This window comes from Paramormyrops kingsleyae, chromosome 5, assembly GCF_048594095.1.
Source record: "Paramormyrops kingsleyae isolate MSU_618 chromosome 5, PKINGS_0.4, whole genome shotgun sequence".
In the NCBI taxonomy this organism is placed as follows: domain Eukaryota; kingdom Metazoa; phylum Chordata; class Actinopteri; order Osteoglossiformes; family Mormyridae; genus Paramormyrops; species Paramormyrops kingsleyae.
In genome coordinates this window covers 2,353,529-2,380,613 of record NC_132801.1, presented here as the reverse complement: position 1 = coordinate 2,380,613, position 27,085 = coordinate 2,353,529, and the positions used below count along the sequence as shown (strand labels likewise).

Genomic DNA, 27,085 nt, shown 5'->3' with positions numbered 1-27,085 from the left:
GCATATCATTGCTGCAGTATTTGTCTAATGGCAGTGAAAATGTGACAGTGGAGCTTGGTGCCACCTGTGTATCACAGGACCCTGGAGGTGGTGCTTCCCGACGTTCCCACAGGCTACGACAGCCTTGCCCAGTGGCTACACCATCTGAGCAGCACCACACTGTGGGACCTTCTCAGACAGGGGGACCCTCAGCGAGTACGAGAGCTCTGTCTGGCCCTCATCACAGTGCTTAATGAGGTGAGACCCCTACCCTAACGTGCTGACAAACACACACCCAAGGTACACCTGCATTTGTAAGGAATTCCCTTTAAGTCCTATTTTAATTTTCATAAGGAAACACACACACATATGCTCACTCTCCCTCTGCAGTATGAGACCAGGTCTGGCATGGAGGTGACCAAGGCGGAGAGGCTGTATCGCGTAGCTGTGCGCAGTAACATCACCCGTGCCCTGACCTCCCTGGACCTCAACACGGTCAATGACATTCAGCAGACCTCGGCTGCCCTGGCACAGTGCACGGTGAGACTGGGTGGGTGGGGGTACAGCAGAGCCTTATCCAGATGTGTCCAGTTGCGGGAAATGCACTGCCTCTGTATCTGTGTGCCCTCAGAGGAGGAGAAGTGCATTCTGGGTGAGGACACCAGGCAGCTGGTCCATATTTGTAGATACGGTAGAACTTTGCAAAAGGCAGGAAAGACCACTGTGCTACCCACTGGGCCACCAGTTGCCCTGCACTACAGATATTTATGTATGAAATCTACAAGAAGAAACATAATCTCATCTTAATGGGTCTGTCAGGTGATAGATGTTTCATATCTGCTGCGGTTTACAGAGGTAGAGGTAGGTTGTGTCTTGTTTTTTGTTTAAGCTCTTTGTTCCTCTAGACATAACCAAATTACTGCAAGACTTGATGTCTGTCTGCAGCCAGGCGTGAGTAACGAGTGTGCTTGTGTATGTGTGTGTTTCTGTGTGCACTAACCGGGCGAGCAGGCGGTGAGCCGAGAGTTTATCTGTGAAGAGTGTCAGAACAGCACACTGAACAAGCTGGAGTCCATGCTGGAGATACTGCAGAGTGATACCAAGCAGGGCACGGTCACCCCGACTGAGATCGCCGACAACATCCTCAACATCATGGGTGAGAAGCCTGCTGGGATGATATTTGTGCACCAGTAAGGTGATACAGCCATCAGAGAGCTATACCTGCAAACCAAATATCAGAAATCCTTTTTACATTTTTTTGTTTATATAGTGGTCAATTCTATTGAAAGTGATATACATTTCTCAAGAAAGCAGGATCAGACAGTCCCTGAAACAATTAAGGTCCTTGCTCAAAGGCTGATGTGGAAAGTCCAGGTCCAGAAAGTAAATATCCAGACCAAGATTTTGTTTCAATCAACAGTTGAGTACTCTGTGACTCTTTATACTCAACTGTGTGATTTAAACCTGTGACCTTCCCATCATGGGAATAGAGTCCTAACCCAATGAGACACACAATGCTTTTAGGTTTTAGCTATTTCTGTTGGTTGATGTCACACAGAATGTCTCTGTCCCTCAGGTGGGTTAATCCATCTGGTTAGCCAGGCCCCGCCCCCAATGCCCGAGTCGGAGGATCGGCTTCCCACGCTAAGTGATCACTACCCGCTGCGCGTGGCGGCACGGGCCTACAACCTGTCCTCGGAACTGATGCGCATCCTCATGCACTCACGGGTGCTGAACGAGGAGCCGCTGGTGCTGCGAGGCACTGAGATCTACGCTGCTGGCAAGCGGGCCGACCCTAAGAGCCTGCTATGCTACAACCAGAGCGTGGTGTGCCCATTCTCCATCCCGCACGCCTTCGCCTTCACCCTGGGGGGGCAGCCCCGCGTCATCCAGCTCCTCGTCCAAGTCAAATCCAACCCCTTCCCCTTCAACTTTGTCAGCAACTACAGCGTCTCCACCAAGGTGGCCTCCATGGAGTTTCAGACGGAGAACGGCACACATATCCCCATTGTCAGCCTGGGCCAAGGCCAGGCCATCACTGTTACCGTAGCCAACAGTAGCGATGACCCCACCCCCAAGAGGCTAATGACAGTATCCACCAACATCAGTGCATGCGACTCCATCGTCGCCTGGGTCAGAACTAACAACACCAACCACCAGGCGGGCTTGCACATCCAGATCTTCTTCAGTCCTCTGGACGGTAAGGCACCAGAGATGCGTGTGTGACTCTGCAGGAAACTGTGGGACATCTCTGGTCAGATTGGTGAACAGAAACCTAGGACACAAGTTATTTTTGAGGGGGGTTCCATTCTCTGTAGCAGGAAGGAGGAAGCCTTCTCAACCAACAGACAATTGTCCTGTAGGCAGGAAAGGTCTTAACTATCTGAGCAACAAAGTTAGTTGGCTGTAGCATAACTTGATGTTGCTATTGCAGGTGGAGATGATCCCACTGGGGAGAACCTGACCATTATGGCCTACCTGCACAGCCATCCCCGGCCCAATGAACACAATTGCTCCCAGCACAAGACCATCTCTCTGAACATGTTCATGGAGACGGACCACCAGCCCTACACCTTTTTTCTGTCCCCACAGTAAGGCCCCCTCAAGCCCTTATGTGTCATCCTTTGCTTGTGGAACTATGTTACATTCTTCCCCAGATGGGCAAGTACTCCACTATATAGGTCATCTTCAGCTTCTCTGTCCTGGGTTCAGTAGGTTTTAGTGTTTTTCCGCTACCTTCAGATTTTAGAGACTTTGTAGGACTTAGTTGAAGATAGAGGTTCACAGTGTCAGTAGCTACAGATTTACAGCCTGTTTACTTAACATTATGTCCCTTAGTAAAAGATAGTTCAACCCTGAAGCATCTTCTATGGAACATTCTGATTCCCTTGCCTTCTCGCGTTCCTCACAAACGCTTGACGTGGTCCTTCCCACAGCTTGTACGACACCACGCAGGACTATTATGTCAACGTGACGACAGGGTGTGGAGCCCAGGCGGGCGGGGTGCTCCTGGAGGTTGCCGTCTTCTCCTCGCTCTGCCAGTACTTCAGCGAGAGTGACAAGGTGTGGCGCACGGACGGCATGCTGCCGCTGGCTGAAACCACCGCCGACCACGCTGTCTGTAGCACCAGCCACCTCACTTCCTTCGCTGCCAGCTTGTTTGCCCCACAAGATGCAGTGACATTCATCCTGCCGGTGAGGGAGACATGCCAAATTGAGCTTACGGTGCCATGCACATTGTGTGGCACTGTGGACCTGCAGAAATCTGACCCATAATCTTTTGCTGAGAGATGATTGACCCTCTTGCTCTTGCTTGGCTGGCATGGTAGGACTCCCCAGGGAAGCCTAACATGGTGGTGCTGCTCACGTGCCTGGTGGGGCTGCTCTGTTACTCGGTGGCGGCCATCATCCTGCACAGGCTGGACCAGCTGGACCTGCGACGGGCAGCCGTGGTGCCACTCTGCGGAAAGGAAGGCCTGTTCAAGTATGAGGTGCAGGTGAAGACTGGCTGGGGCCATGGAGCAGGTAGGTACCACGAGGGCACTCCAGAGGGTCTTACCTCCGGCTCTGCTGATTGAAAAGGTACATAACAGTCAAGTACAAAAAACGTCAGACTTTGATAGAAGCCACATATTCATCATGATCTACAGAGGTACATAATCAATATAAATCCACCAGAAGTAATAAAGGGTGGATTAAGTGGTAAACCCCAATACAATACAGCATGGCAACAATGATACAACAACCCAAATACAATACAGCACGGAAACAATGATACAACAACCAAAATACAATACAGCATAGTAACAATGATACAACAACCCAAATACAATACAGCATGGCAACAATGATACAACAACCAAAATACAATACAGCATAGTAACAATGATACAACAACCCAAATACAATACAGCATGGCAACAATGATACAACAACCCAAATACAATACAGCATGGAAACAATGATACAACAACCCAAATACAATACAGCATAGCAACAATGATACAACAACCAGAATACAATACAGCATGGAAACAATGATACAACAACCCAAATACAACAACCTAAATACAATACAGCATAGCAACAATGATACGACAACCCAAATACAATACAGCATGGAAACAATGATACAACAACCCAAATACAATACAGCATAGCAACAATGATACAACAACCAGAATACAATACAGCATGGAAACAATGATACAACAACCTGAATACAATACAACTTGGTGACAATGATACAACAACCAGAATACAATACAGCATAGCAACAATGATACAACAACCAGAATACAATACAGCTTGGTGACAGTGATACAACAACCCGAATACAATACAGCATGAAAACAATGATACAACAACCCTTGATACAATACAGCATGAAAACAATGATACAACAACCTGAATACAATACAACTTGGTGACAATGATACAACAACCAGAATACAATACAGCTTGGTGACAATGATACAACAACCTGAATACAATACAGCATGAAAACAATGATACAACAACCCGAATACAATACAGCATAAAAACAATGATACAACAATCCCAATACAATACAGCTTGATGACAATGATACAACAACCCAAATACAATACAGCTTGGTGACAATGATAAGGCAGGGATACAACGACCCAAAGCAAGCAGATTTGGTTTACTATGTAGTTTGAATATATCTTATCCAGACAGAGAACAGCATGCAGATCTCCACATACAGCTCATATGTCTGCCGTTTCTTCCTGCCAGGCACCACTGCCCACGTGGGTATCAGTCTGTATGGTCGTGAGGGCCGCAGTGGCCACCGACACCTGGACTGCAGTGGCGCTTTCACCCGCAACAGCCTGGACATTTTCCAGATCTCTACTGACTCCAGCCTCGGCAACCTGTGGAAGATCCGCATCTGGCATGACAACAAAGGTGTGGCTCTTATACCTTTCTTTATACAGTATCTTGAGCACCTTCATTAAGTTAAAGAACCTAGATGTTAAAACTGATTGGGCTAAAAATCCTGTAGTATTCTATTAAGGGGCATTGTAGAATTCCATTGGGTAACCATGTCTGCAGCATAGAATTACATTTGGTGAACAGGTCTACAATGTAGAATTGTGTTGGGTAAACAGGTCTGTATTGACTTTGGGTGAATAAATTGGGTAGGAGAGTCTACAGAAAAAAAAATGATACATGAATTAAGACAAAAAGCTAGGTCTTGATGGTGGTCTCTCCCTGTAGGCCTCAGTCCAGCTTGGATGGTACAGTACGTTCTTGTGAAGGACCTACAGAATGGGAACAGCTACTACTTCTTGGTAGAGGAATGGCTATCGGTGGACAATGACCGAACGGATGGCAGGGTGGAGATCGAGGTGGAGGCAGCCTGTAAGAGCTAATGATCTCTTCCATCAAGATTATACTTTATGCTCATAGCTTAGGTCGTCCTTATGCTACGACTGGCTTTTGAGAGACTTACACTCCCTGTTCCCATGCTCCTTCAGCTGAGGCGAACCTCCACCACCTGCCACGCCGGCTCACTTGGGAACTGCAACGAGCCGTGTCCGATAGCCACATCTGGCTGTCACTATTCGATCGCCCCCTACGCAGCCCTTTCACTCGCCTGCAGAGGGCAACATGCTGCACCTTACTTGTTCATCTCATCCTGTTGGCCAACGCAGTGTGGTACACCTTAGTGACCAACAGGAACCTGAGCAACAGGAAATGGAGGTAAAGCCCATGTAGTCTTCACCATGGGGCACAAGTGGGTGTGGAGTTAGGGAAGGAGGGAGAGATTAGGTCTCTGGCGATGGACATGGTAGAACATGTGTGTCTGGCAGAGAAGATAGCTGACGTGTGGTTTTATGGTTGCAGCTTCATCACGATGTCCCAGCAGACCACAGTGAACGAGGAGGCCTTGCTGATAGGGCTTGAGAGCTGCCTGGCTGTGTACCCCCTTTACCTACTGGTGCTCTGGGTTTTCAGGGCAGCCCGTGGCAAGGTGAAGCCCTTGAAGACATTCCTCATGGCTAAAACTGATTACTGACAACTTATACATTGTGTCATCTAATTTTGTACATGATGTCAGCAACAGCACCTCGTAATACCAGTGTTTATAGTTTACTAATAGTGTGGATTACTGTCTTAATTGTGTGTGTCAGGTGGCACTGAAGCAGGTACCACCTCAGGTGGACCAAGAGTCCCTGGAGATTGATGATTTTCTGGACAACTCCCTGGTGGGCAGCTCCTTCCTGATCCTGAACGGACTTCCAGGGGAGGTCAGTAGTTCTCGGTCTGTAAGAAAAGCACTTAATCCCCCCCCCACCTCATTTATAATGCAGGCTGACAAAACAAACCCCCCTTGTCCATTCTGCTCCAGACCTACTCAGAGGAGACCAATGTGGATCTGCCCACTCTTTCCACAAAGAGGTGAGTTTCTTCTTACCACTTTAAACAAGTGACTTGACAGTGATGTGACTTTAGGAAACAGAAAATCACAGGATAATGGAGGTTTGAGGCAGGACTGCGGGAGGGAAACATCCCGATAGAACAGAAGCCCTTTACATTTGATACAAGTTAACATAATTAACAGAGCATTCTGTCAGGGAAACAGTCTGTATGCAGTCATAGGACTGCAGCTTCAATAAAGTATTCAGTTACAGAAGCACAAATGTGATCTACTTACAGATCAGTGAAAGGAAAGCTCACGAAAAACATTTTGTTTTCTGGAAGGATCCAGCCCACCCCCTGTGGAATAACGCAAATCTGTTCTGGCAGCCTACACAGGTGGGGCCTGCAGGAGAGGGAGAGGATGTGCCACTGGTCTGAGCTGATTGGCAACCCCGCTGTGGTGGGTGAGGCTCTGCCCAAGCTGAAGAGGGGCCAAGGCAGCCGACACCTCGGGGTGGACATGGCCCTGGTCCCGGAGGAGGAGGAGGCGGCAGGGGGCTACATCCACAGGAACAAGTACTTCACCTCCTCAGGTAGGAGGCCCATGAAGCCAGGACCATGACCTGCACCATCTCAAGGGCTTTGGGAGCTTCAGGGCCTTGATTACATATTGCTTGTGTTTGCCGTTACAGCATTTCACCAGGCTCATGTGCCACTCGCACGCACATACACACACATAAACACACACAAACACACATTTGTATTTATATCTTCATGGGGACCGTCCATTAATTTCTATGGGAAAAACACCGATCCCAACAATGACAATCTTAAACCCAACCCAGCCGTAACCTTAACCATAAGTAACCAGACAAAATACAAGGCATTTGGCATTTTTAGTTTTTTCAATAAACCTGAGTTTTCCCTTGTGGGGACTGAAAAGGTGATATCCACAATGTCAAAATAACTTGTCCTCAGATGCTGAAACCTCCATTTGCTGCAGAGTATCAATGAAGTCCTCAGGCGCTGAAGCTCCTGTTTGCTGTAGGGTATCCGTGAAGTCCTCGGGCGCTGAAGCCCCTGTTTGCTGTAGGGTATCCGTGAAGTCCTCGGGCGCTGAAGCCCCTGTTTGCTGTAGGGTATCCGTGAAGTCCTCGGGCGCTGAAGCCCCTGTTTGCTGTAGGGTATCCGTGAAGTCCTCGGGCGCTGAAGCCCCTGTTTGCTGTAGGGTATCCGTGAAGTCCTCGGGCGCTGAAGCCCCTGTTTGCTGTAGGGTATCCGTGAAGTCCTCGGGCGCTGAAGCCCCTGTTTGCTGTAGGGTATCCGTGAAGTCCTCGGGCGCTGAAGCCCCTGTTTGCTGTAGGGTATCCGTGAAGTCCTCGGGCGCTGAAGCCCCTGTTTGCTGTAGGGTATCCGTGAAGTCCTCGGGCGCTGAAGCCCCTGTTTGCTGTAGGGTATCCGTGAAGTCCTCGGGCGCTGAAGCCCCTGTTTGCTGTAGGGTATCCGTGAAGTCCTCGGGCGCTGAAGCCCCTGTTTGCTGTAGGGTATCCGTGAAGTCATCGGGCGCTGAAGCCCCTGTTTGCTGTAGGGTATCCGTGAAGTCCTCGGGCGCTGAAGCCCCTGTTTGCTGTAGGGTATCAGTGAAGTCCTCGGGCGCTGAAGCCCCTGTTTGCTGTAGGGTATCTGTGAAGTCCTCGGGCGCTGAAGCCCCTGTTTGCTGTAGGGTATCCGTGAAGTCCTCGGGCGCTGAAGCCCCTGTTTGCTGTAGGGTATCCGTGAAGTCCTCGGGCGCTGAAGCCCCTGTTTGCTGTAGGGTATCCGTGAAGTCCTCGGGCGCTGAAGCCCCTGTTTGCTGTAGGGTATCAGTGAAGTCCTCAGGTGCTGAAGTCCCTGTTTTCCCACAGATGAGGACCTCATCAAGCGCATCCTGGCTGATGGGCAGCTCCAGGTCTCCCGTCTGTGTGAGCCTCAGCAGTTCTTTGCTCAGACGGACAGTGAGATGGCTGACCTGTGAGTGCAGACTCCCCATGGACCCTGGGCCTCACACCTGAGGGTGCTGGTAGCGATCCTTATGGTCTGTTCTCCTTTCTGTGGCTGTAGATCCAGCATTTTTGGGGACAAGACAGAAGTAATCCTTCTACAGAAGGTCAACGATCCTTTGCCCCCTGGGGTTGTGAGGAGGGAGCCCCCCAAAACCGCTTTCACGTCCCCCTCGAGTGAGTTACAATTCACTTTCTTTGCCTTGGTACTCCTGTCCATTTGACAGTTCCTTATGTTAGTATACTTGCCTGGGTGTTTGCAGGTGTTCAGCTTCTCTCATGCTGACCTGAGACTCCCTCCTGTTTCCGACAGCAATAACGGATGTATGCCGTCACCGGCGGTTCCCTGCTTGGTGTGGCCGGGCAGCTCTGCTGGGCAGCTGGGCAGCACTGGCACTGTCAGGGGGCCTGGCGGCATGGCTGGGCCTGAGCTTCAGTGACCAGGTGGCCCTCATGTGGGTCATCACAGTCATGGGCAGCCTCCTGGCCTCCTCCCTCATCCTGGAGCCACTGAAGGTACGGAGACATGGAAATGGATTGTAGCAGGTTATTATGCCTCTGGCTGGCGGCTAGACCAGTATTGTGTTGTACATACAGTAGTGCCTGGCGGGAGATGGAACAGTGGTGTGCAAGTACTATGGTATTTCCTCATTGTGGCTAATTGTAGTTTTGTGGTATTCCAGGGTACGTTGTTTATTCTAGTGGAGACTAGAACATCAGTATGTGGAACTCTATGGTATACAGTATCCTGTCTTCTATGGTATCTGTTGTAATTCCTGGTGGCAGGTGCTGGTGGAGGGCCTGTACTATGCCCTGGTGGTGCGTAGGCTGCGTCCAGAAGAGCACGACATCCTCGTGGAGAGCCCCCGTGTGGAGCCCGTCAGCCAGCGAATCCCTCGTGTCAGACCGCCCCAGGGCTTCGCTCTCTTCCAGGCCCGAGAAGAAGCCCGCAAGGTGCGGGTTCTGCACAGCACGCTGAAGGTGGGTGTGCGTTTGTCCGTGGACACACACACACACACACACCCTCTCTTACATGCCCTCACGTTGCCGTCTGACCCTCCGCAGAACTTCGTGTTCTACATGGTGTTCCTGCTGGTGGTGCTGCTGCTCACTTACGGCAACTCCGGCAGGGACGCTCTCCGCCCACAGCTGCGCACGCAACTGGAACTGCGACTGCGCACTTCTGAGCTGGCCCGCATCAGCAGGTACCGTGCGTGGCACCATGCCACAGCTGACCTGGTTATCCTCCCATGCACGCCGTGCTTTTAGCTGTCTGCCCACCCCTATGTCTCGGTGCAGGCCTGAGAACGTGTGGACCTGGCTCTCTGACTCCTTGCTCCCCTACCTGCACAACGCCAAGACCCTCATGTATGAGAGCGGCAGTTTGCTCCTGGGGGCCCCTCGCCTACGCCAGATCCGGTCTCACTCCGGTGAGTGTCCACCAGTGTGGGGCTGTTCTGGCCTCCCATACAGGCTGACACATTGTTTCACTAAAACTTATTAATTCCCTTCATCCATAGGAGATACACTGATTTATAGTGTATTCTTAGGATTCAACATCAGAACCCCTCAGCTTAACGTCTGTTCCATCTGCTATTTGTTCACACCTTTCCAGCATGTCCACCAGCAGGGTGTGGGAACACGGTCGGCCTTGGGTGGGCCAGACAAGCCTTGGGGCCCAATGGGACCTGGATCTGGAGCACTGCAGAAGATGTTGGGTAAGATGAATATCAGACTGGACTGGCAATATTGTTATAACCTGTCTGCATTTATTACAGCAGTTGAATCCCAACCCCGCAAGGAATGACTTCTCTGACCCCTCTCTCAGGGTGTGGCACTGGGGTCACATGACCACTTACACTGGCGGTGGCTATGTTCAGGAGCTGCGGACATCACTGGAGGAATCAAGAGCTGTAGTGGACCTCCTTCAGGCACAGCAGTGGCTGGACCCCTTGTAAGTATAGGACTCCGCCTTGGTAGGGTCATGAAGGGAAGGGATAAGCCTGAGCATTTCTCTCACAGTCTTTCTGGGTATGTGTGTGTGTGTTTTCAGGAGCCAGGCACTCTTTGTTGAATTCTCCCTCTACAATACCAACACGGACCTGCTGGCGGTGGTTACCTTCCTGCTGGAGTTTCCCGGGCAACAGGGGGCATTATCCAGCCTAGATGTCCAGACCTGCCACATGCAGGGGCTCCGCAGCGGTCTGACTCTCCCGCTGTTGCTCACGGTAACACTGTCAATTGTCTGACACAGATCTGATAGAAAGCCTAAAGCAAAGCATGGCTCACTCTGCGCTAGAATCCCACAGTCACGCTAACTAGCTCCCAGCAGTCGACTGGCTGGTCCGGCATTAAGGAAACGAGGGAAGGTATTATGAATTTCAGCAGCATCACTGAGGCTAGGAAGTAAAAAGTGAGGGAAGTAAAAGGCTTTGAGATATACATTGTTTGAGTGCCGTGTGGTACGTAGAACTAGCGGTAATGGTGACATTTCCATGACGTCTCCTTGTCCTCACCTTCTCTCCCCACAGGCCTTCCTGCTGCTCTTCGTGCTTTACTTCTGCATTCACCAGTGTGTTGTGGCCCGCCGGGAGGGGCGTGGCTACTTCCTGCGGCCATGGAACGTGGTGGGCCTGTGCAGCCTGTCGCTGTGCCTGGCTGCCGCGGCTTTGCAGCTGAGTCGGGCCGCACTCTCTGACCGGCTGTGGGACTCCTTCCGGCAGCGTCGTTTAGCCTACACCAACTTCTACTCGTTAGCTTTTCAAAACCAAGCCTTCACCCAGGTCTGCTCCCTGCTGCTCTTCGTACTGGTGCTCAAGGTGAAGGAAAGATGCTCGTATTCTGGTTCTGGTACTCAGGATTATAGTCGTCGCTTTGTGCGTAGCCTGTGATGAATCTCACTGTCACCTTTGACCTCTTCAGGCCTCCCACCAGTTGCGTTTCCTGCGGGAATGGACAGTCTTTGGTAGGACCCTCCAGCGTTCAGCCTGGGAGCTGCTGGCCGTGGCCATGGTCCTCCTAGTGCTACTGCTAGCATACTCACATGCCGGACGCTTGGTAGGAACCAAATGCCTGGTACACTACCCCACACATGGTAGACCATCTTATCCCTGATGTCATCCTGACCCCATGACCCTCCTTCACTTATTATTCAAAGCGAAGTATGAATTTTATATATTTGAGTACTGTCATGAAGGGACATGTTGATTGTGTTGAGGGCTTTTGTTAGTTGTGACAAGTGAGAGGGCTGGGCTTTTGAGTCAGTACTATCGACCATTAATGACTCAGTGTGATATTAGAATGAAGAAGCTTCACTGTGTCAGTCTATCGCAGGGGATCATATGCACCAAAGTCTGTCATCAACAAGCCCATACACAATGAACTGTCATCAACATGAACAAAAGTCAGTCACCAAGAAATGCTGTCAGAATTATTGGTCATCAACACAGACACAACATAGTCATCAACAGAAAAAACAATCTGTCATCAACAAGTACAGACTCAAAGAACAGTTAGCAACACACATATACAGCACAGTGATCAAGAGAAACAAGTCTTGTCATCAGCAAACGTCGACACAACTGTCAACGCACAGACACAATAGTCATCAAATCTGTCCTCAACACAGACAAAATGTTGTCAACACACAGACACAACATAGTAATACAACAGAAAGAATGATCTGTCGTAAACAAGCATGGACTCAAAGAACTGTCAGCAACACACAGATACAGCATAGAGATCAAGAGAAACAAGTCTTGTCATCAACAAACACTGACACAATGAACTGTCATCAACCCACAGAAAACTGTCATCAAGTCTGTCATTGACAAAGGCAGATTCAAAGAGCTATCAGCACACAGACACAACATCACTAAACACAGAAAACATACCGTAACTATTAGACACAGACAGTTATGGCAGTTACCCAATTTCTCACTCTCCTTCCCCCTTTTATCCCACACAGCTATTCCACTCATCCCAGGAGGGCCTTGATGGTGTGTCCACAGTCTGCCTGTCCCTGCTGGGCATGGGACACAGCCTACCCCCGGCACACTCCGCTGACTACCTGGCGTACTGCTGGAGCTTTGCTGTGCTGCGTCTGGGCCTGCTGTGGCTGCTCGTGTCGGCGCTGCTGCGCGGCTACTGTCACGCACGTGCCGAGTTGTACCGGCCTGCTGTAGAGCCACAGGCATACGAGATGGTGGACCTCTTCCTCCGGCGCCTCAAGATGTGGATGGGCCTCAGCAGAGCCAAGGAGGTTGGTGCTATCCCTTTAACACATCTTTCTGTGGCTTAATAACCTGTGAAGCTGCAATGAGAGTTTCTTGGTAACGAGGGGGGTTACAGACGTAGTTGGGCTGTGCACAGCTCATAGACCTCTGATTGACTTTTTCCTGTCCCTTCCCTCTGTGTTCCCCCCCAGTTCCGTCACAAGGTTCGCTTTGAGGGTATGGACCTACCCCCTTCCCGATCTTCCTCCACCAGTGACTGCAAGTCCCTCTGCCTGCCACCCCCAGACACCCCCGAGGCACCCCCCACTCCAGATAGCGTGGACGCCAGCTCAGAGACCTCATGGCAGGCCGTCTCCTGTAGCCCTTGCAGCCTGGGGGAGGTTGGCACAGGTGTGCCAGGTGGGGCAGCCTGGCGGGAGCGGGCTGAGGTGGAGGCCACTCTGAGGCGACTGCTACCCGCATTTGATGCCCTGCTGCAGCAGCTGGACCGGGTCACGCGGGCCACTGAGGAGCTATACTGTGTTGAATGCCAGCTTGAGCAAGCCCAGCGTCAGAGCTGCACACGAAAACGGAACCAGGACAGGGACCAGGGTGCGGACAGAAAGCGGGATCGGTCCTCGAGGCAGCACAGCCGGAGAGATTCCGCTGGACGGAAGAGTCATGGCAAGGGCTGCCATAAGAGCCGGCTGTCTGAAACCGGTCCCAACAGCTGCAGGCCAAATGCGAACCCAGACCCCGCTCCTGCCACGCCACGGCGTGAATGGGAGAACCAGGCAGAGGGCGAGATTGCCCCATCCAGCCTATTCCGGCACCCAGCACATACCACTACCATCCCCACACGCAAGCGTAGGCCCACGCCACTGAAGAACAAGGTGCACCCCAACAAAGATGTACATGTGTCGGGCCACCCTCGACCCTGAGGCACCACCCCCTGGGATGCAAAGATTAGAGGGAATGCCCCGTCCTCGAGTCGTTTTGAGAACATGAGGCTGCCGGGTGACAGCAGGCTTTGTCACCCAGGAGGTCCAGCAAGTCGCTGAACGGAGGGCAGCCAAGCACAGGTTTCAGGACTTTGGAAAGACAGGCTTACATGCGTCAGGTACAGGGAAGCACACGATCCGTCATGCCCAGTAGGTGTTGATGAACACCTGCCGCCCAGTCGGCATGGCAACAAGGTGCAGGTCGCCAACACCACCCGCAATTCTCCAACCCCCCCCACCCCCACACCCATTTCACCAGCCCTGGAGGCTGGTTGAGGGATCGACAAGGCATGAATCATGCTTCAAGAGAAAATGAGTGACATTGATGATTATTAATTAGAAGTTTGTCCAGTGTGTTGCTGGTTGTGTGCGTTTATAAGGAGACTGCAGGTAGACAGCAGTCGCAATCTGTACATACATTCAGAAACATGTATTATGCACTAACAGGAACTTTGCAGTACACTACATAAGTACAGCTTACCAGAGCTTGCCATTGCTTCGCCTCATGTTTACTTTATCCAGTCAAGGTGTATGTTTCGGCAGGGAGGTACCAAAGGTACGAAGCAGCTCTGGGGGGGGTGGGGGGCTGGGAGTGTAGACTAGGAAGGTGGGAGATACACCCTAGCAGGAACCACCTTAGTGTCTCCCAAACAGATGCTCAGAAAAATGCAGGACCATGCCAACTTTGGGGGGGGGGGGGGGGGCAAACTAACGAGGCAGCAGGCGACTGGGTTGAGAAGCATGGCAGTCTCACAGAACCCCAGGCTGCCCTGGCACGGGCCATTCAGAGAGACGTTGGCGGGCCCCGCGGCCAGAGGCACCAGCATGCCGGTGTCTCTAAAGACGCTTCTCAGCTGATCTTAAAGCACTTTCTAGTACGATAAGCTTGGTACAGGTGCAGGCGAAGCTGTCCGGCCTCACAGCGGCCACACGGAACACTGCACCCCCCGTGTTATTTCTGTCCGGTTGCTGCCAAAGCTTGCGCATCACTTAACAGCCAGAAAAGTCCTTAAGTTAATTTTTTTTTTACCTTGCACTTTATTTGTATGTGAAGCTGTTATGATGCCATATATTATCAGTTTATGTCGATTTAAAAAAACCTATACAGAATTATCCTTCTTTTGTATTATTCATGAAGTGCTTCAGGATATTTAACGACTTCCACTTGTTTTTTCCCTTCATTTTGCGTTTGACGGAACGCTAACCGCCAGCGTGCTTCTATTCCCAGAAATGTTTACTGTCACTTTTCTTCTCAGGGACCCTAACCCCCCCACGCCCCCTCCCAAATCGAGGGATTTGTTTTGATTTGTAACCAAAGAATGACAGCTTATTTTTTGTTAAGCATGGGAGTAGGCAAGAAATGTTCTCATTGTGTCCACATCCCAGGCTGCAGTAGATCATTTTGTCCGGATGCTTTGTCAGAATATGGCCCCGCACAAGCCCCACCCCCCAGCCAGCTGTGCCCCAAACAGCCAATGGGGGGGCAGCACTTGCAATTAGTCTTTCCTCTGCTTTATGTCACTGAAGCAGTTACAATCATTGTATCTTTTATTATTACTGCTAAGTTAACTTTTTTTTAGTCCAATGTAAATATGTACATATTGTGGAATGCTGTAAATATTTATTTTTCTTACATTGGCTATAAGGTCGCAGCACTGATTTCAGTATCCTTCCTGGGACAGCATGGGGCTGCTTCCATGGTAACGCACGCTAAAGAAGTGCCTTTTCTTTACTGGAGACAGTCAGCGTCACGTGGCTGGAGGTCCTCTCACTGCAACCCACAGACCTGTACCTCTGGAAACCCATAAGCCATTACACACATTATCACCCTTCTTTACAGCACTTGTCCTAGTATTTGGTACTGAAGAACGACTTAGTCAGCGTCATAGGTCCAAATGGTACAGCACCGTGGTTCTAATGGCCAGCGGGCACACATTGTTCTGTTTGTACTGCTTTCATACGATGCTCAATCAGTGTATATAAAATATATGTATCAGGGAGTTAAATGGAAGATGAGGCCTGACCTGAAAGCCTTAATGAACACATCGCCCCCCCTCAGGTGGAGATGGTCGCCGCCCCCGCCCTACAAGGCACACCTGCTGTCGTCAAAGTGCAGACCAGGAACACATCCCTCCCCGTCACACCGTCCAATCAGATTGTGCCAAAGCCTGCATGCATGCTGCATGTACAGCATTTAACGTCTTATTATGGCACCGGCGGGTTTTCGCCGCTGTTATGCGTTTCGTCTGTTTTTCGTCTTGAGCTCGTCTTGTCTGTAGCACTCCACATGCTTCTGCACTTGACAAAGTCAAATAAAGAGTTTGACAGCTACGTCTGCCCTCTCACGTCTCGCTGAAATGGGGGGGTGGGATCCCACCGGAACATGGACCGAGGAGAAATGCAGACTGGCAGCACATTCAAGCAGACATACACAAAGATTACATCCATCTGAGAGACACAAAGGCTGGCTGCTCATCTTTATTCATGTTTACATACAGTCACTCCCCCTCCCCACTGGTTACATTATGGTCACATGACTGAGCAGTTTACCATTTGTTTTAAAAACTCTGTATGGAGGGCCCATTGGCAAAAGGAGCCTGGCGACCTGCCCCCATGCCAACGGTGCCACTTAAAACATCCTTCGCATTTGATACTGACTGATAAAGGGGGTGGGGGATGGTGGTAGCCATGGCAACATAGATCCAGTCTATAGGGTACTGTCAAACTGTGTGAGTCAAAGTCATGTGGGATGTTACATACTGCCCCACCCCTAACCCCTCACACTGCCACCAGCATCACTCAGCAGGGATTTAACGGGAAAAGGAAGAGGTCAAAGCTCATGAGGGAACCTCCCAGACTCCAACAGGAAAAGGGGGAGGCCAAGGGGCACCAGGGAGGCCCCAAACTCAAACAAAGTCAGTGAAATCATCAACAGTGGATACCAGTCGCTTTCTCTGGCCCGATTCAGGGTTGGGTGCGGCGCCGCCCTGCTGGTAGGATGACGACTTGCTCTGCATGGAGCCATGGCTTTGGGTCAGGGAGATCCCTGGTTGGGGCCGGGACTGAATCTCCTCCTGGGCCTGCAGGGGATGTGGGTGGAGGGGGGGCAGGGGATGTGGGTGGAGGGGGGGCAGGGGATGTGGGTGGAGGGGGGGCAGTGGAGGGCAGCCAAATAGAAAGAAAGAGAGGGAATGCTGTAAAGGTACAGCTGTAAGAAGTGAGGGACGGAGGGAGGTAGCATCTGCCCCTGGGGCTGCGGGACGTCTTACGCGTGTGCGGATCTTCTTGATGTGCCTCAGTCTCGCCAGCCATTTGGAGGCGTAGGCCTCAGAAGGGTTCGAGCGGTGCTGGTGCACGAGTGACGCCATCTGAGGAAAGAGCGGAAGATGACAAAGGAGGTAAGGAGGGAATGGAGGAGGGACATGAGCAGGAGAGGAGGGAAAGGGACACGGGGTGTAGGTGTGAGGGCCAGCAACCTAGGGCCCGCAGAGTGTCAGAGAGCCCGTGGCTCCCTGGGGCCCGCAGAGTGTCAGAGAGCCCGTGGCTCCCCGGGGCCCGCAGAGTGTCAGAGAGCCCGTGGCTCCCCAGGCCCACTGGAGGGTCAGAGAGCCAGTTGCTCCACTGGGGCCTGCAAAGAGTCACAGAGCACCTGGAGGCTTCCCGATACATGCCAGGCTATTTTTGGAAAAGGAATTTTGTCAGTGAACTCATACACACTCCCCCATCTGCTAATGAAAGCAGGGTTTCTGTGATTTGCAGCTGTTTCCCTGCTCATCTCAGAGAAGGGGGATGGGCTGGGCACGGTCGGGGGGGGGGCAGAGCTCCAGTGAGACTCTCTTCGCACACCGAACTGGAAAGGACTGGAACAAACCAGCGCAGACTGGGAGCAATCCACAGTGGGTGTGCATTGGAATACTGACGGGACAAGCAGGGCTGTGTTTTGGTGGTTAAAAAAGAACATGTACGAGAGTATATTTTCCTGTCTTCGGTGTGTCAACGGCCCATTCTGTAGCATAAGGTCACTTCCTGACAGGGCCGGCACACCCCCCCCCCCCCCAAGATGGCCCTGCTGTCGGCAGCTGCGAATGCGGCGAAGGGAGACGGAGAAGAAGCTGTACTCACATCAGCATGCAGGGCCATTTGCCGCACCAGCAGTGGAAGGTTCCGGTCCGACACAATCTTAGCCACGCTGGTGTCCACTAGACCCTCCAGATCTGCAGAAATAAGAGCATGGAGAAGTAGATGCAGGTCCACACCTGAGCATGTGTGCATGCGAGTCACAGGAAGGCAGCCATTCGTAACAAACACAAGCTCATAGCTCAGACCCAGGCAACTGCTCTAACTGACACAGGGAGAACGCGTCAGCCCCACACGCGCATGGGGAGAACGCGTCAGCCCCACACGCGCATGGGGAGAACGCGTCAGCCCCACACGCGCATGGGGAGAACGCGTCAGCCCCACACGCGCATGGGGAGAACGCGTCAGCCCCACACGCGCATGGGGAGAACGCGTCAGCCCCACACGCGCATGGGGAGAACGCGTCAGCCCCACACGCGCATGGGGAGAACGCGTCAGCCCCACACGCGCATGGGGAGAACGCGTCAGCCCCACACGCGCATGGGGAGAACGCGTCAGCCCCACACGCGCATGGGGAGAACGCGTCAGCCCCACACAGAGGGTGAACACGCAAACCCCACATACAGAAGTACATGCAGAGGTGGGATTCGAACACCAACCCTGCAGATGCAAGGCTGCCCACTGAGCCACCCCAAATCCAATATAATGAAATGGCGTTCACGCTGTCCCACTCCCCTCTCCGCCCCCCTCTCCTGACACCACCCACTGGGGCCCCAACTCCGCCCAGAGCTCCTCCTTACCTTTCCGACACTGCAGGGTCACCAGGTTGCTCTCATAGTCCAGGGGTCGGATGATGACCTCTACGAAATTGAACTGGCCCTGCAGCGTGAGAGGGGGCCACATGAACTCTGGTGGGGTGTGTGTGTGTGTGTGTGTGTGTGGGGGGGGGTTTGTATGAGCAAACATGTCCGCTGAACTCACCCTGATGGTGCCCAGCTTGTACTCCTCTCCGGAGTCATTGTACACGACCATGACAAAGTCATTGCCGATGTGCCTCTTCTTATTGCAGCAGCCCTTATCCGACTCCCGTGTGGGCATCAGGGTGGCGATGTGGAAGATGGCTGGGGGCAGATAAACACGGATCTGTGCCGCCGTCTGGTACAAGGCCACGCCCATCCCAGCCCTGCCCACCGCCCCCTCTCACCCTGCATGATGTCGTCGTGCCAGCAGTAGGTGAACTCCCCATCGTCACCATAATGGTCCAGGCCCCCCAGGTAGATCTGGTCCGGTTCGCAGTCCTTCAGGTGGATGAGCTTGCCCAGCCCGGTCAGGAACTGGGTGTACCTGTTGGAGCCGTACTCGTTGGACAGGATCGAGGCTTCGTTGTTCACCTGCAGCAGCAAAGCGCCGTCAGAGGATGTGGACATGTTCAGCAAATGCACACTATTGTAAGCAAGACCCCCCCCAGTTACCTGTCCTGCTCCCACGAACACCACGCCGATCTTGTGCGTGTCATATGGGGGCATCTGATCCAGTACTTTGACAGTCCGGTCGATGAGCTGTCAGGAAAGTGCAGCATGCGCGTGAGGCTGGTGTGAGAACAGCCACACACGTTGGACAGAGGCGTCCAGGTCCAAGACAGCAGGCGTAAACGGCGGGACGGCCGCAAGCAGCGGACTGGGCCTCACCTCGGACTTGGGCAGCAGCAGCGGCTTGTTGGCCTCATTCCCGAAGAAGGGAGAGTGGAAAAGCTGAAGGAAGACAAAGCTGGAAAAGCGGATTGGCGTGTCAGCTAGCACTATGTCACAGACGTTAAGTGTGCCCCAACCCCACGACTCGAGTGCAATGGGGGTGAGGCGGTTTGATAAAGGTGCCGTTACACTGCTGGAACTTCTTTCTGGATTGTAGTTCATCAGAGGCAGTTTCAGAAACAGAACCCTTTTCTAGTACCTACTCCAGAACAGGTGCTTTTTGTTCGAACCCGATCTACTGGGGAGTTGCTTACAGCAATAGCTTGCTCATTAATGGACCACAAGCAAAAGCACTAACCTGGAAGTTACACGGAAGTGCAGAGAGAGATATAGTGGACCAAGAATGAGCAGGAAGATCTGTACTCCACTTACATTTAATGCATCAATTAATACATTTTCTGCTTGCATCTTCATATTTCTGCATTGGAAATTTCAGTCGCTGACCAATATACTTTTTGTTTCATATCGCCTACAAACGTGTCATAGCCTATAAACGTTTTGCATCTTCCATGGTTATTTAGCATAACGGTCCCAGTTCCTGATGTGAAAGCGACACAGGAAAGTGACCAGGAGTATGTCATTCCATTGTTTTGCTGATGGCATACAAGTGTATTTGCCATTAAAAACAAAATGCCAGAGTTCACTGCAACCATTGCTAGATTGTTTGAAAGAAGTCAAATATTGGCTCAGTTTAAACTTTTTTAACCTCAATGAAAACCGAGGTTGTTATGTTTGGTCAACCTGTGGCATTGGATAAGCTGAGCAGCTCTCTTGGCGATTCAATGCTACTCCAGTGGATTAAGCCAGCTGTTAAAAACCTTGGAGTGATTTTTGATAGTTCTTTTAAATTCAACAAACAGATCAGCTCCATCAACAAAACCATCTTTTTTCAGCCGAGACTCTCAGCCAAGGTAAAGGACTATTTACCAAGGAAAGATTTAGAGAAAGACGCTCGTGCTTTCATCTCCTGACACTTAGATTATTGTAATTCGTTGTATGTGGGCTTGGAACAATCATCTATATGCCGTTTGCAGCTAGTGCAGAATGCAGCCGCTCGTGTTCGCACAGGAGAGAAAATATGATCATATAACCCTGCTACTGGCATCTCGACATTGGCTTCCTGTTCAATTGATTTTAATACATTGTTGCTTGTTTTTAAGGCTCGAAATGGGCTGAGCTTGTTTGTCTGAGCTCCTTCGCCTTTGAACTCCAGCGCGAGCGTTAAGCTCAGCCAACCAGCTGCTCTGATTAGTACCGAGTAGCAGGTTCAGGAGTCGGGGTGACTCAGCTTTTGCGGTGGAGGCTCCTAAACTCTGAAATACGCTGCCAGTTGAGATTAAACGGCCCAGTCCTTAGATAAACTTAAGTCTCTATTAAAGACTCACTTTTTTCATTAGCTTTTAACGATTTGTGGCTGATGTGTTGAGATGCCAGTACCAGGCTTGGTTATAGTGTAGGACCCAATCCCTAAATCACCATGCTGATAGCTGGTCTGGATGGACGCCACACAACACCGGGGCCCACCTGGGATTGAGTCCAGAATTCTTCTCAGAGTTGGAAGAGGCGGCCCGGTTGTGGTAAGCGTCGCGCTCCATCTTCCTCTCACGACGGGAGGGGGCAGACACCGAGATGGTGTGCCCCCGAGGTCGGTGGCCCCCGGGGGAGAGGGGCCCCGGTTGGATGGCTGGGAACTCCAGCCTCATTCCCAATGTGGGGGCAGGGGCTTCCGGCTGGTCCGCCAGCTCCACTCGAGCCCCTGCCTCATCCTCGGGGGGCTGCCCCCCAGGGGCCTGCCCCCCAGGTCCCTCCATCAGGCCAGGGCCCTCTGCGAAGGCCTCCTGCAGGGTTTGGAGCTCTGGGGAGGAGCTTGATTTGTTCAGGGTCTGTGTTGGGTGGTAGTGGACTTCTGCTTCCGGCACCCCAGAGGTCGAGGGAGGGACAGGGGACTGGTCGATCGGAATGGCCCCCAAGCTCACCTCCTCCAGCGTAGACTTGTCCTCATCCTGGCTGGAGCTAGAAGAAGACTGGAGAAGCCAGAAAACCTTACATCGCTTCTACCATAATCTCGAGCCCCCTGAGTTACCTTAAATGAGGATAATTACCCCACCGGGACACTTATTACCCTGCTGTAGGGTCCCATTCCACTGCAGTGGTCTGTGCCGATGAAGATGGGCTCTGAAACACCTTCAAACTCCTCGCTTCCGGGGGACTGTGACAAGGACTCAGCACCCCCACCCTCCACGACGACCACAGAGTCTGCAGGGGTGTAGGACAACAGACAGCCAGGCGTGTGAGCGCAGCTCCAACAAACAGGCATATATACACACAGACAGACACTTGCAGAAACGGGACTTTGGTCCTCTAAGATGGTGGAGGGAGCTGGGAAAAGCACAGGACTGTCTGCTTCTGGTCCAGTCCGAGATAGTCGATGGAGCAGATCTGAATTCCTTCTTCTTCTGTTCTCTCATTTCCTTTGCTCCATCCAGTCATATGTACATATTCACATTATAGTCCAGTCTTCTCTCTCAGGTTCAAAGTGTCCTTTGCCCTCTAAACTCTATCTGTCAAAAAGTACTCTTCATCCTACAAACACGATCAAAGTTATGAGTCTGGATATCAAAGACCAATTGGTTGTTCCTCTTATCCTACCATCTCACGCTCCCCACACCCTGATCAGAAAGCCTTACCGCTAACAAAAATTAGCCGTCATTAAATCAAGGAGGTAGAATAAGTCAGGAGGGTCTAAATTATTCAGCTGCATCACCAGTCTGCCAGACCCCTGGACGGGGATGTCTTTCCACCAATTGATGCTGGGCGCTACTCCACGATAAAGAAAGTGGGCTTGGGGGGGGGCGGCATACACAAGGTTTTTCCCTACTACTCCCAATAAGACAAGAGGAAAACTTTGAATGCCCCTGCAAACACAAAGGAGTCCAGAAATAAAAAATAAATAAATGCAAGGTAAAAGAAAAACCATTTGCGTATGATCTACGTAAAAAGATCCAACTAATCCCTCCCGATCTGACTAACTCTTGAGTTCATAGGAGACCAGCGTCTCCATCCGAGTCTTCTTGACATTCCATCCATGTGACGGGCAGAGCTCCATATGTGGTCTTCAAAGTTCTCCTGGGGGTCACTCTCCAGTTGTTCCATGAGGTCGTTAAGACTGGTTCCCAGTCCTGATAATATGGCCAATAGGGCTCCAGTGGGCAGTGATACTTGACGTCTTCAGCATCCTCTGGCTGCAGAACCAAGAACCCACCCGAGTCCCGAACACACCCCCCACCGTGAGGCGAGTCAGCCATGCACACCAGTCGGGGGAGGGGGGCATCGGGCCACACAGAAGAGCACGCAAGCAGCCCCGCACCAGCATCCACACGGTTCTCCACCTTATCCAGGCACATGCCTTCAACACATGGCCACACTAAGAGGGCCGAAGCCCGGACCTCCTTCAGCAAGACGCCCACTGCCATCCCAGAAGCCAATGACAGGACACTGCCATTCCTGTGCTACGTGATTAAGGGCAAGAGCTCAAAATACAGGATTTTCCATGGAAGCTGCCTTAGAGGGACACCTGCCTCGCTTTGGGGGTGGGGGGGGGGGCGCCGTGCTGACATTAGGCCTCACTTTAGGTAGCCTTTCATCATGCGGTATTAGACCGTTCAGAAGCAGGTGGGCAGGCGTGCTGGGGGGGCGAAGGGTTAGAGGAATCATGGTGCCATGAATCATGAACAATCTCATCTGGATGGTTCATTGCTGTGATCCATTGGGGGGGGGGGGTGCTTTTTTCTCTCTTAATTCATTTTGATTCTGCTCTCTCTACACGCCAGCAGTGTTGATTCCGGTGTTAATGGTACGCAGAAGATCAACAGGCACGAGGAAAGGTGTGTACTTTGGGTATACCTGCCCAGGAAATACTCCTGTGTAACCTGGTGGGGGGGCCGGACAGGCAGAGAGAGGAGAGAGATGCCACTGTGGAGGAAGGGCAATCCCGTCGGAGGCGGGGGGGGGGGAAGAGGGGCGGAGACGGTACAAAACAAAGTGAGATAAAAAGGGCAGGCAGATATGGGTTTTACAAAGGAAGCAAAAAAAAAAAAAAAGCATTTTACACTGTTTTGGTGTGAAACTGCACATATGCAGCTGATTAACCTCAATGCAGTGGCACGGTACGTAAACACACACGTTCACAAAACACAACACAAACTTAAAAACACAACGTTACGGACAGCGGGGGTCGGGGAGGGGGGGGGGGCATAGACCATTACAGAGCTTCAGCTGCCCAAGCAGGGCCCATGGAGCAGGGCATGCTGGGATAGGAAGCTGACAAAGTGCAGAACCATCGGCCATGGGTCACAGGAAAGGAGATCCCTCACAATCCCACAATCCTCCCCATAAAAGAAGTGGGTACATTCAGAAATAAAGACTATGAAATTTGACACACAATATTTCTGATCCTGGTGTGGCCCTAGTGGGCGGTAGGTGGGGCCAGAGGTGGGCGGGGCCACAAATGGGCAGGGCCATATGAGAGCAGGACCTACCTGTGATTGAGCGCTGCATGAGCATTGCCTTGTGGGTCGGTGGAGGGACGGCAGCGGCAGCAGGGGGAGGGCCAGGGGACTCGGGGGGGTCCGCGTCCGTCAGCCTCTCCATGGCCATCAGCACGCTAGACAGGTCCTGCAGGGGCATGTTGCCCAGCTCCGAGGAGAAGGGGCTGGGTGGGTTCTCCAGAGACATCAGCCAGCTGGTGTTACCTGCGTGGGGATGCAGACGGTCAGGCCCGGCTCAGGCCTGCCACCTGCGCGTCACTTAAGATGGCCAGCATGGCGCCCATGCCCACCTGAGGGCCTGCGGATGAAGATCTCAGCCCAGCCTTGCGTCAGCGCGGGCACAAATTCAGGCAGGTTCTGCTTGTCCCGGGGCGGCGGCCGCTGCGGCACCGTCACAGTCTCCTCACAGCGCAGGGATCCAAGCCCATCCAGGCCGGCAGCAGAGATCTCATCCGAGGGCGAGACCAGCGGACTCAGGCTCTGGGTGGGCCCGGCACGGAGGGCATGGCCACCTGGGGGAGGGGCAGGTAAGGCCCCTCAGCAGGGCTCCAGGCAGAACAAAAAAATTTGGGAGCCATTGGCTCCTAAACCCAAAATATTTAGGAGCCAAATGCTTTTTTTGGGAGCCATAATCTCTACCGCATGCCAAATGTGAAATAAACAACTAATATTTACTTGTATTGTTTATTTATTTCTTTGGTCTACCTCACACTGCCTTTCCTTTCTCCTATCTGGGCTATTTCACTTGCCGACTAGTGTCCTCTGCAAGGTCTTATAAAAAATAATAAATGACACATAAATTTGAACAGTGCAAATGTTTACTAATAAGCAATACTCTGACATTCTTGTGTTTCTTACTCTCACCATGCTTTTTCATAGTTTCCTTTTTAAAATGGCTCGTACCACAAATGAATTCTGTTTTACCAGCAATTTCTTGTCCGGCTTGCGCACAAAAGCTGCAATACGTCTTTCCCTTGTCATACCGTAACCAAACGAACTCCAGTAACCAAGCCGCTTTAAACTGTCTTCCAGGCGTCGGAGCTGCGGGCGCAGAAGACTTTGCTAACGGGACGGAGTTGTCATTCTTTAATAACTGTACATTTCCGGACGCCGGTGGCTGTACCTCAGATAACCCACTGACTGAATTATCTTCGGTTCGTTCAGAAGTAGACAAGGCAGGATTTGGACTAGTGGGCACTGAGAAAAAGTCAGAAATTTTTCGTTTGGCCATTTCGCGTGTTACATGGAAACTTAGAACATTTGGCGTGTTACGTGGAAAGTTAGGACGGAATTAGAGGAGTAGTCGTGGCCCGATTCTCTTCTATTTCGGATCCCTTATCGCAGCAGTTAGCGAGATGACATTTGAAGCAGAGTGGGCGTGTCAGATGATGCCTCCCTTAGGTTTGGTTTTAATCACGTGATAGTGTTATAGGAAAGGTAGACGCGGGCTGAGAGTGTCCGCACAAAATTAAAAGCCGTTTCTGCTGCTTTAATTTTAAAACTTTTCTTAGATTGAGAGGGAGAGTCGCCACCGGCGACTAGAATGAAAAAACTAGTCGCAAAATAGAAAATCAAGTCGCATTGGCGACCATTTTAGTCGCCATCTGGAGCCCTGCTCAGTCTGAGCTGCCCCCCACCTCTACCATAAACCCCATTAACAACCAAACCATACCACTGACCCCCATTAACAATCAACTTGTACCTTTAACCCCAATTCACAACTATCTGGTACCATCAACCCCCTCAAGCCACAACCAGGCAACACCAGCAAGCTGCAGGACTCGAACCCAGCCCTTGATACTGGGCTCTGCAGATCTAACAGGATCCTCTCATCACCAGTTGCACCCAGTGGATATTTGTGTCTTCAGTATAATGCTTGAAACGTGAATATGTGAAATTTAAGCTGCTTAACGGGGGCGTAAGGGTGGGGGTCTCTGACCATACAGTCATACCACCAATAGCACTGGTCTGCAAGGTTGTCCCGTGACACTTGGACTGGAACAGAGGTGGCAGAACCTACCGGACATGGAGCGGACCCGGATCCGCGTGGATCTGTTGACCTGCTGGCCAGACTGCGACTCCAGCTTGGCAGGGGCTTCTTTGGTGAGCCTCGTGTGAAGGGAGGGGTCTGACCTGAGGGCGGAGGGGGGGCAAAGCAGAGGAAGCCTGAAGAGAGGCTCCTGGGAGTGCGAAGGGGTGAGCACGTGTCTGTGTGTGTGTGTGTGTGTCTATGGACATGGATGTGAGCGAGACACAGACACAGACTGAGAGGCACTGAGGCACCTGGTCATCTCTCCGCCCCCAGGGCGCTCCACAGCGTCCATTCCCAGTAGCGTCTGTGTGCGCGTCCCCCCACTGGTCGTGATGGTCACCAACTTGTTACCCACCAGCCAAGTCATGCTGGGCCCCCCCGCCAGCAGGAACTCCGCAATGGGAGATCTGGGGGTGTTGGGCACAGGGGAAGAAGGGTGGCTCATTGATCCAATCCCTAGGAGGGCCAGGCCCTGCTCTCACACCCTTATGCTTAAACCCCCCCCCCCAATACGTGCGCAAGTGGCACAGTAGCGGCGGAACAATGACAGAACCAGGAAGGTGAGCGCCGACCTCTTGGGCAGAGCAGAGAAGTTGGAGAAGACGTAGCGGGCCATCATGTCCATGCAGGTCTCGGTCAGCTCCAGGTGCACAGTCTTCAGTCCGTCATCCACCTGCTGCGCCGCCGGGCTCTCGTCCGCAGAGCCCAGGCTGCTGGTGGTGATGGAGGTGTGCATCCTGCAGGGGGAGCCAGAGAGTCCTGGGAGACCGGCTGGGGGAGGGGCCGGGACTGATCCGCCAGGCTGAGCACCACCTCATGCACGCACACACACAGACATGCTTGGTACGAGCCAACCTCACAAGCCAGCACTGTCTGCTGAATTTTTGGCCTGATCCTGGGCAGCTGGAGGGGTGCCTGTGCCCACTAGAGGGGGCTATAGAGGTTGAACACTGCTTTTATTCATTAATATGCATAGTTAAATCCAAGCTAGGAGAATTAGCTAACACCAGTGCAGACAAAGACCAAAACATCACACTGACCTTCCTTTCACTATAGCC

The 27,085-nt window shown here is 51.9% G+C and overlaps 2 protein-coding genes across 5 annotated transcripts in view; one reads left to right on the top strand and one right to left on the bottom strand.

Annotated features, from left to right (window-relative positions):
* Positions 1 to 15,951, top strand: part of pkd1a (polycystic kidney disease 1a) — a 60,630-nt gene extending 44,679 nt beyond the window's left edge. Inside the window, exons 21-47 of the mRNA XM_023841003.2 lie at positions 78 to 237; positions 370 to 519; positions 991 to 1,135; positions 1,556 to 2,179; positions 2,414 to 2,570; positions 2,916 to 3,174; positions 3,309 to 3,504; positions 4,738 to 4,908; positions 5,221 to 5,364; positions 5,481 to 5,706; positions 5,851 to 5,977; positions 6,138 to 6,254; positions 6,356 to 6,405; positions 6,754 to 6,959; positions 8,271 to 8,376; positions 8,467 to 8,582; positions 8,719 to 8,921; positions 9,192 to 9,386; positions 9,471 to 9,610; positions 9,705 to 9,835; positions 10,021 to 10,123; positions 10,234 to 10,359; positions 10,459 to 10,633; positions 10,937 to 11,224; positions 11,328 to 11,462; positions 12,373 to 12,666; positions 12,832 to 15,951. Of these exons, the coding sequence (XP_023696771.2) occupies positions 78 to 237; positions 370 to 519; positions 991 to 1,135; positions 1,556 to 2,179; positions 2,414 to 2,570; positions 2,916 to 3,174; positions 3,309 to 3,504; positions 4,738 to 4,908; positions 5,221 to 5,364; positions 5,481 to 5,706; positions 5,851 to 5,977; positions 6,138 to 6,254; positions 6,356 to 6,405; positions 6,754 to 6,959; positions 8,271 to 8,376; positions 8,467 to 8,582; positions 8,719 to 8,921; positions 9,192 to 9,386; positions 9,471 to 9,610; positions 9,705 to 9,835; positions 10,021 to 10,123; positions 10,234 to 10,359; positions 10,459 to 10,633; positions 10,937 to 11,224; positions 11,328 to 11,462; positions 12,373 to 12,666; positions 12,832 to 13,560 (5,473 nt within the window). The 3' untranslated portion in view covers positions 13,561 to 15,951. The remainder of the gene's footprint in view (positions 1 to 77; positions 238 to 369; positions 520 to 990; positions 1,136 to 1,555; positions 2,180 to 2,413; positions 2,571 to 2,915; positions 3,175 to 3,308; positions 3,505 to 4,737; positions 4,909 to 5,220; positions 5,365 to 5,480; positions 5,707 to 5,850; positions 5,978 to 6,137; positions 6,255 to 6,355; positions 6,406 to 6,753; positions 6,960 to 8,270; positions 8,377 to 8,466; positions 8,583 to 8,718; positions 8,922 to 9,191; positions 9,387 to 9,470; positions 9,611 to 9,704; positions 9,836 to 10,020; positions 10,124 to 10,233; positions 10,360 to 10,458; positions 10,634 to 10,936; positions 11,225 to 11,327; positions 11,463 to 12,372; positions 12,667 to 12,831) is intronic.
* Positions 15,952 to 16,069: 118 nt separating this feature from the next.
* tsc2 (TSC complex subunit 2) overlaps positions 16,070 to 27,085 on the bottom strand; it is a 24,268-nt gene continuing 13,252 nt past the window's right edge. For 3 of the 4 annotated variants that reach the window (XM_023841008.2, XM_023841004.2, XM_023841007.2), the window contains 16 exons: positions 26,600 to 26,764; positions 26,279 to 26,434; positions 26,016 to 26,128; positions 24,286 to 24,507; positions 23,987 to 24,199; positions 23,352 to 23,420; positions 21,571 to 21,704; positions 20,973 to 21,472; positions 19,386 to 19,464; positions 19,170 to 19,256; positions 18,902 to 19,088; positions 18,679 to 18,818; positions 18,498 to 18,576; positions 17,743 to 17,834; positions 16,890 to 16,988; positions 16,070 to 16,700 (listed from right to left, as the gene is read on the bottom strand). In XM_023841008.2, coding sequence (XP_023696776.2) covers positions 16,527 to 16,700; positions 16,890 to 16,988; positions 17,743 to 17,834; positions 18,498 to 18,576; positions 18,679 to 18,818; positions 18,902 to 19,088; positions 19,170 to 19,256; positions 19,386 to 19,464; positions 20,973 to 21,472; positions 21,571 to 21,704; positions 23,352 to 23,420; positions 23,987 to 24,199; positions 24,286 to 24,507; positions 26,016 to 26,128; positions 26,279 to 26,434; positions 26,600 to 26,764 — 2,509 coding nt within the window. In that variant the 3' untranslated portion in view covers positions 16,070 to 16,526. The remainder of the gene's footprint in view (positions 16,701 to 16,889; positions 16,989 to 17,742; positions 17,835 to 18,497; positions 18,577 to 18,678; positions 18,819 to 18,901; positions 19,089 to 19,169; positions 19,257 to 19,385; positions 19,465 to 20,972; positions 21,473 to 21,570; positions 21,705 to 23,351; positions 23,421 to 23,986; positions 24,200 to 24,285; positions 24,508 to 26,015; positions 26,129 to 26,278; positions 26,435 to 26,599; positions 26,765 to 27,085) is intronic. The other variant, XM_023841006.2, reaches the window with a different exon arrangement.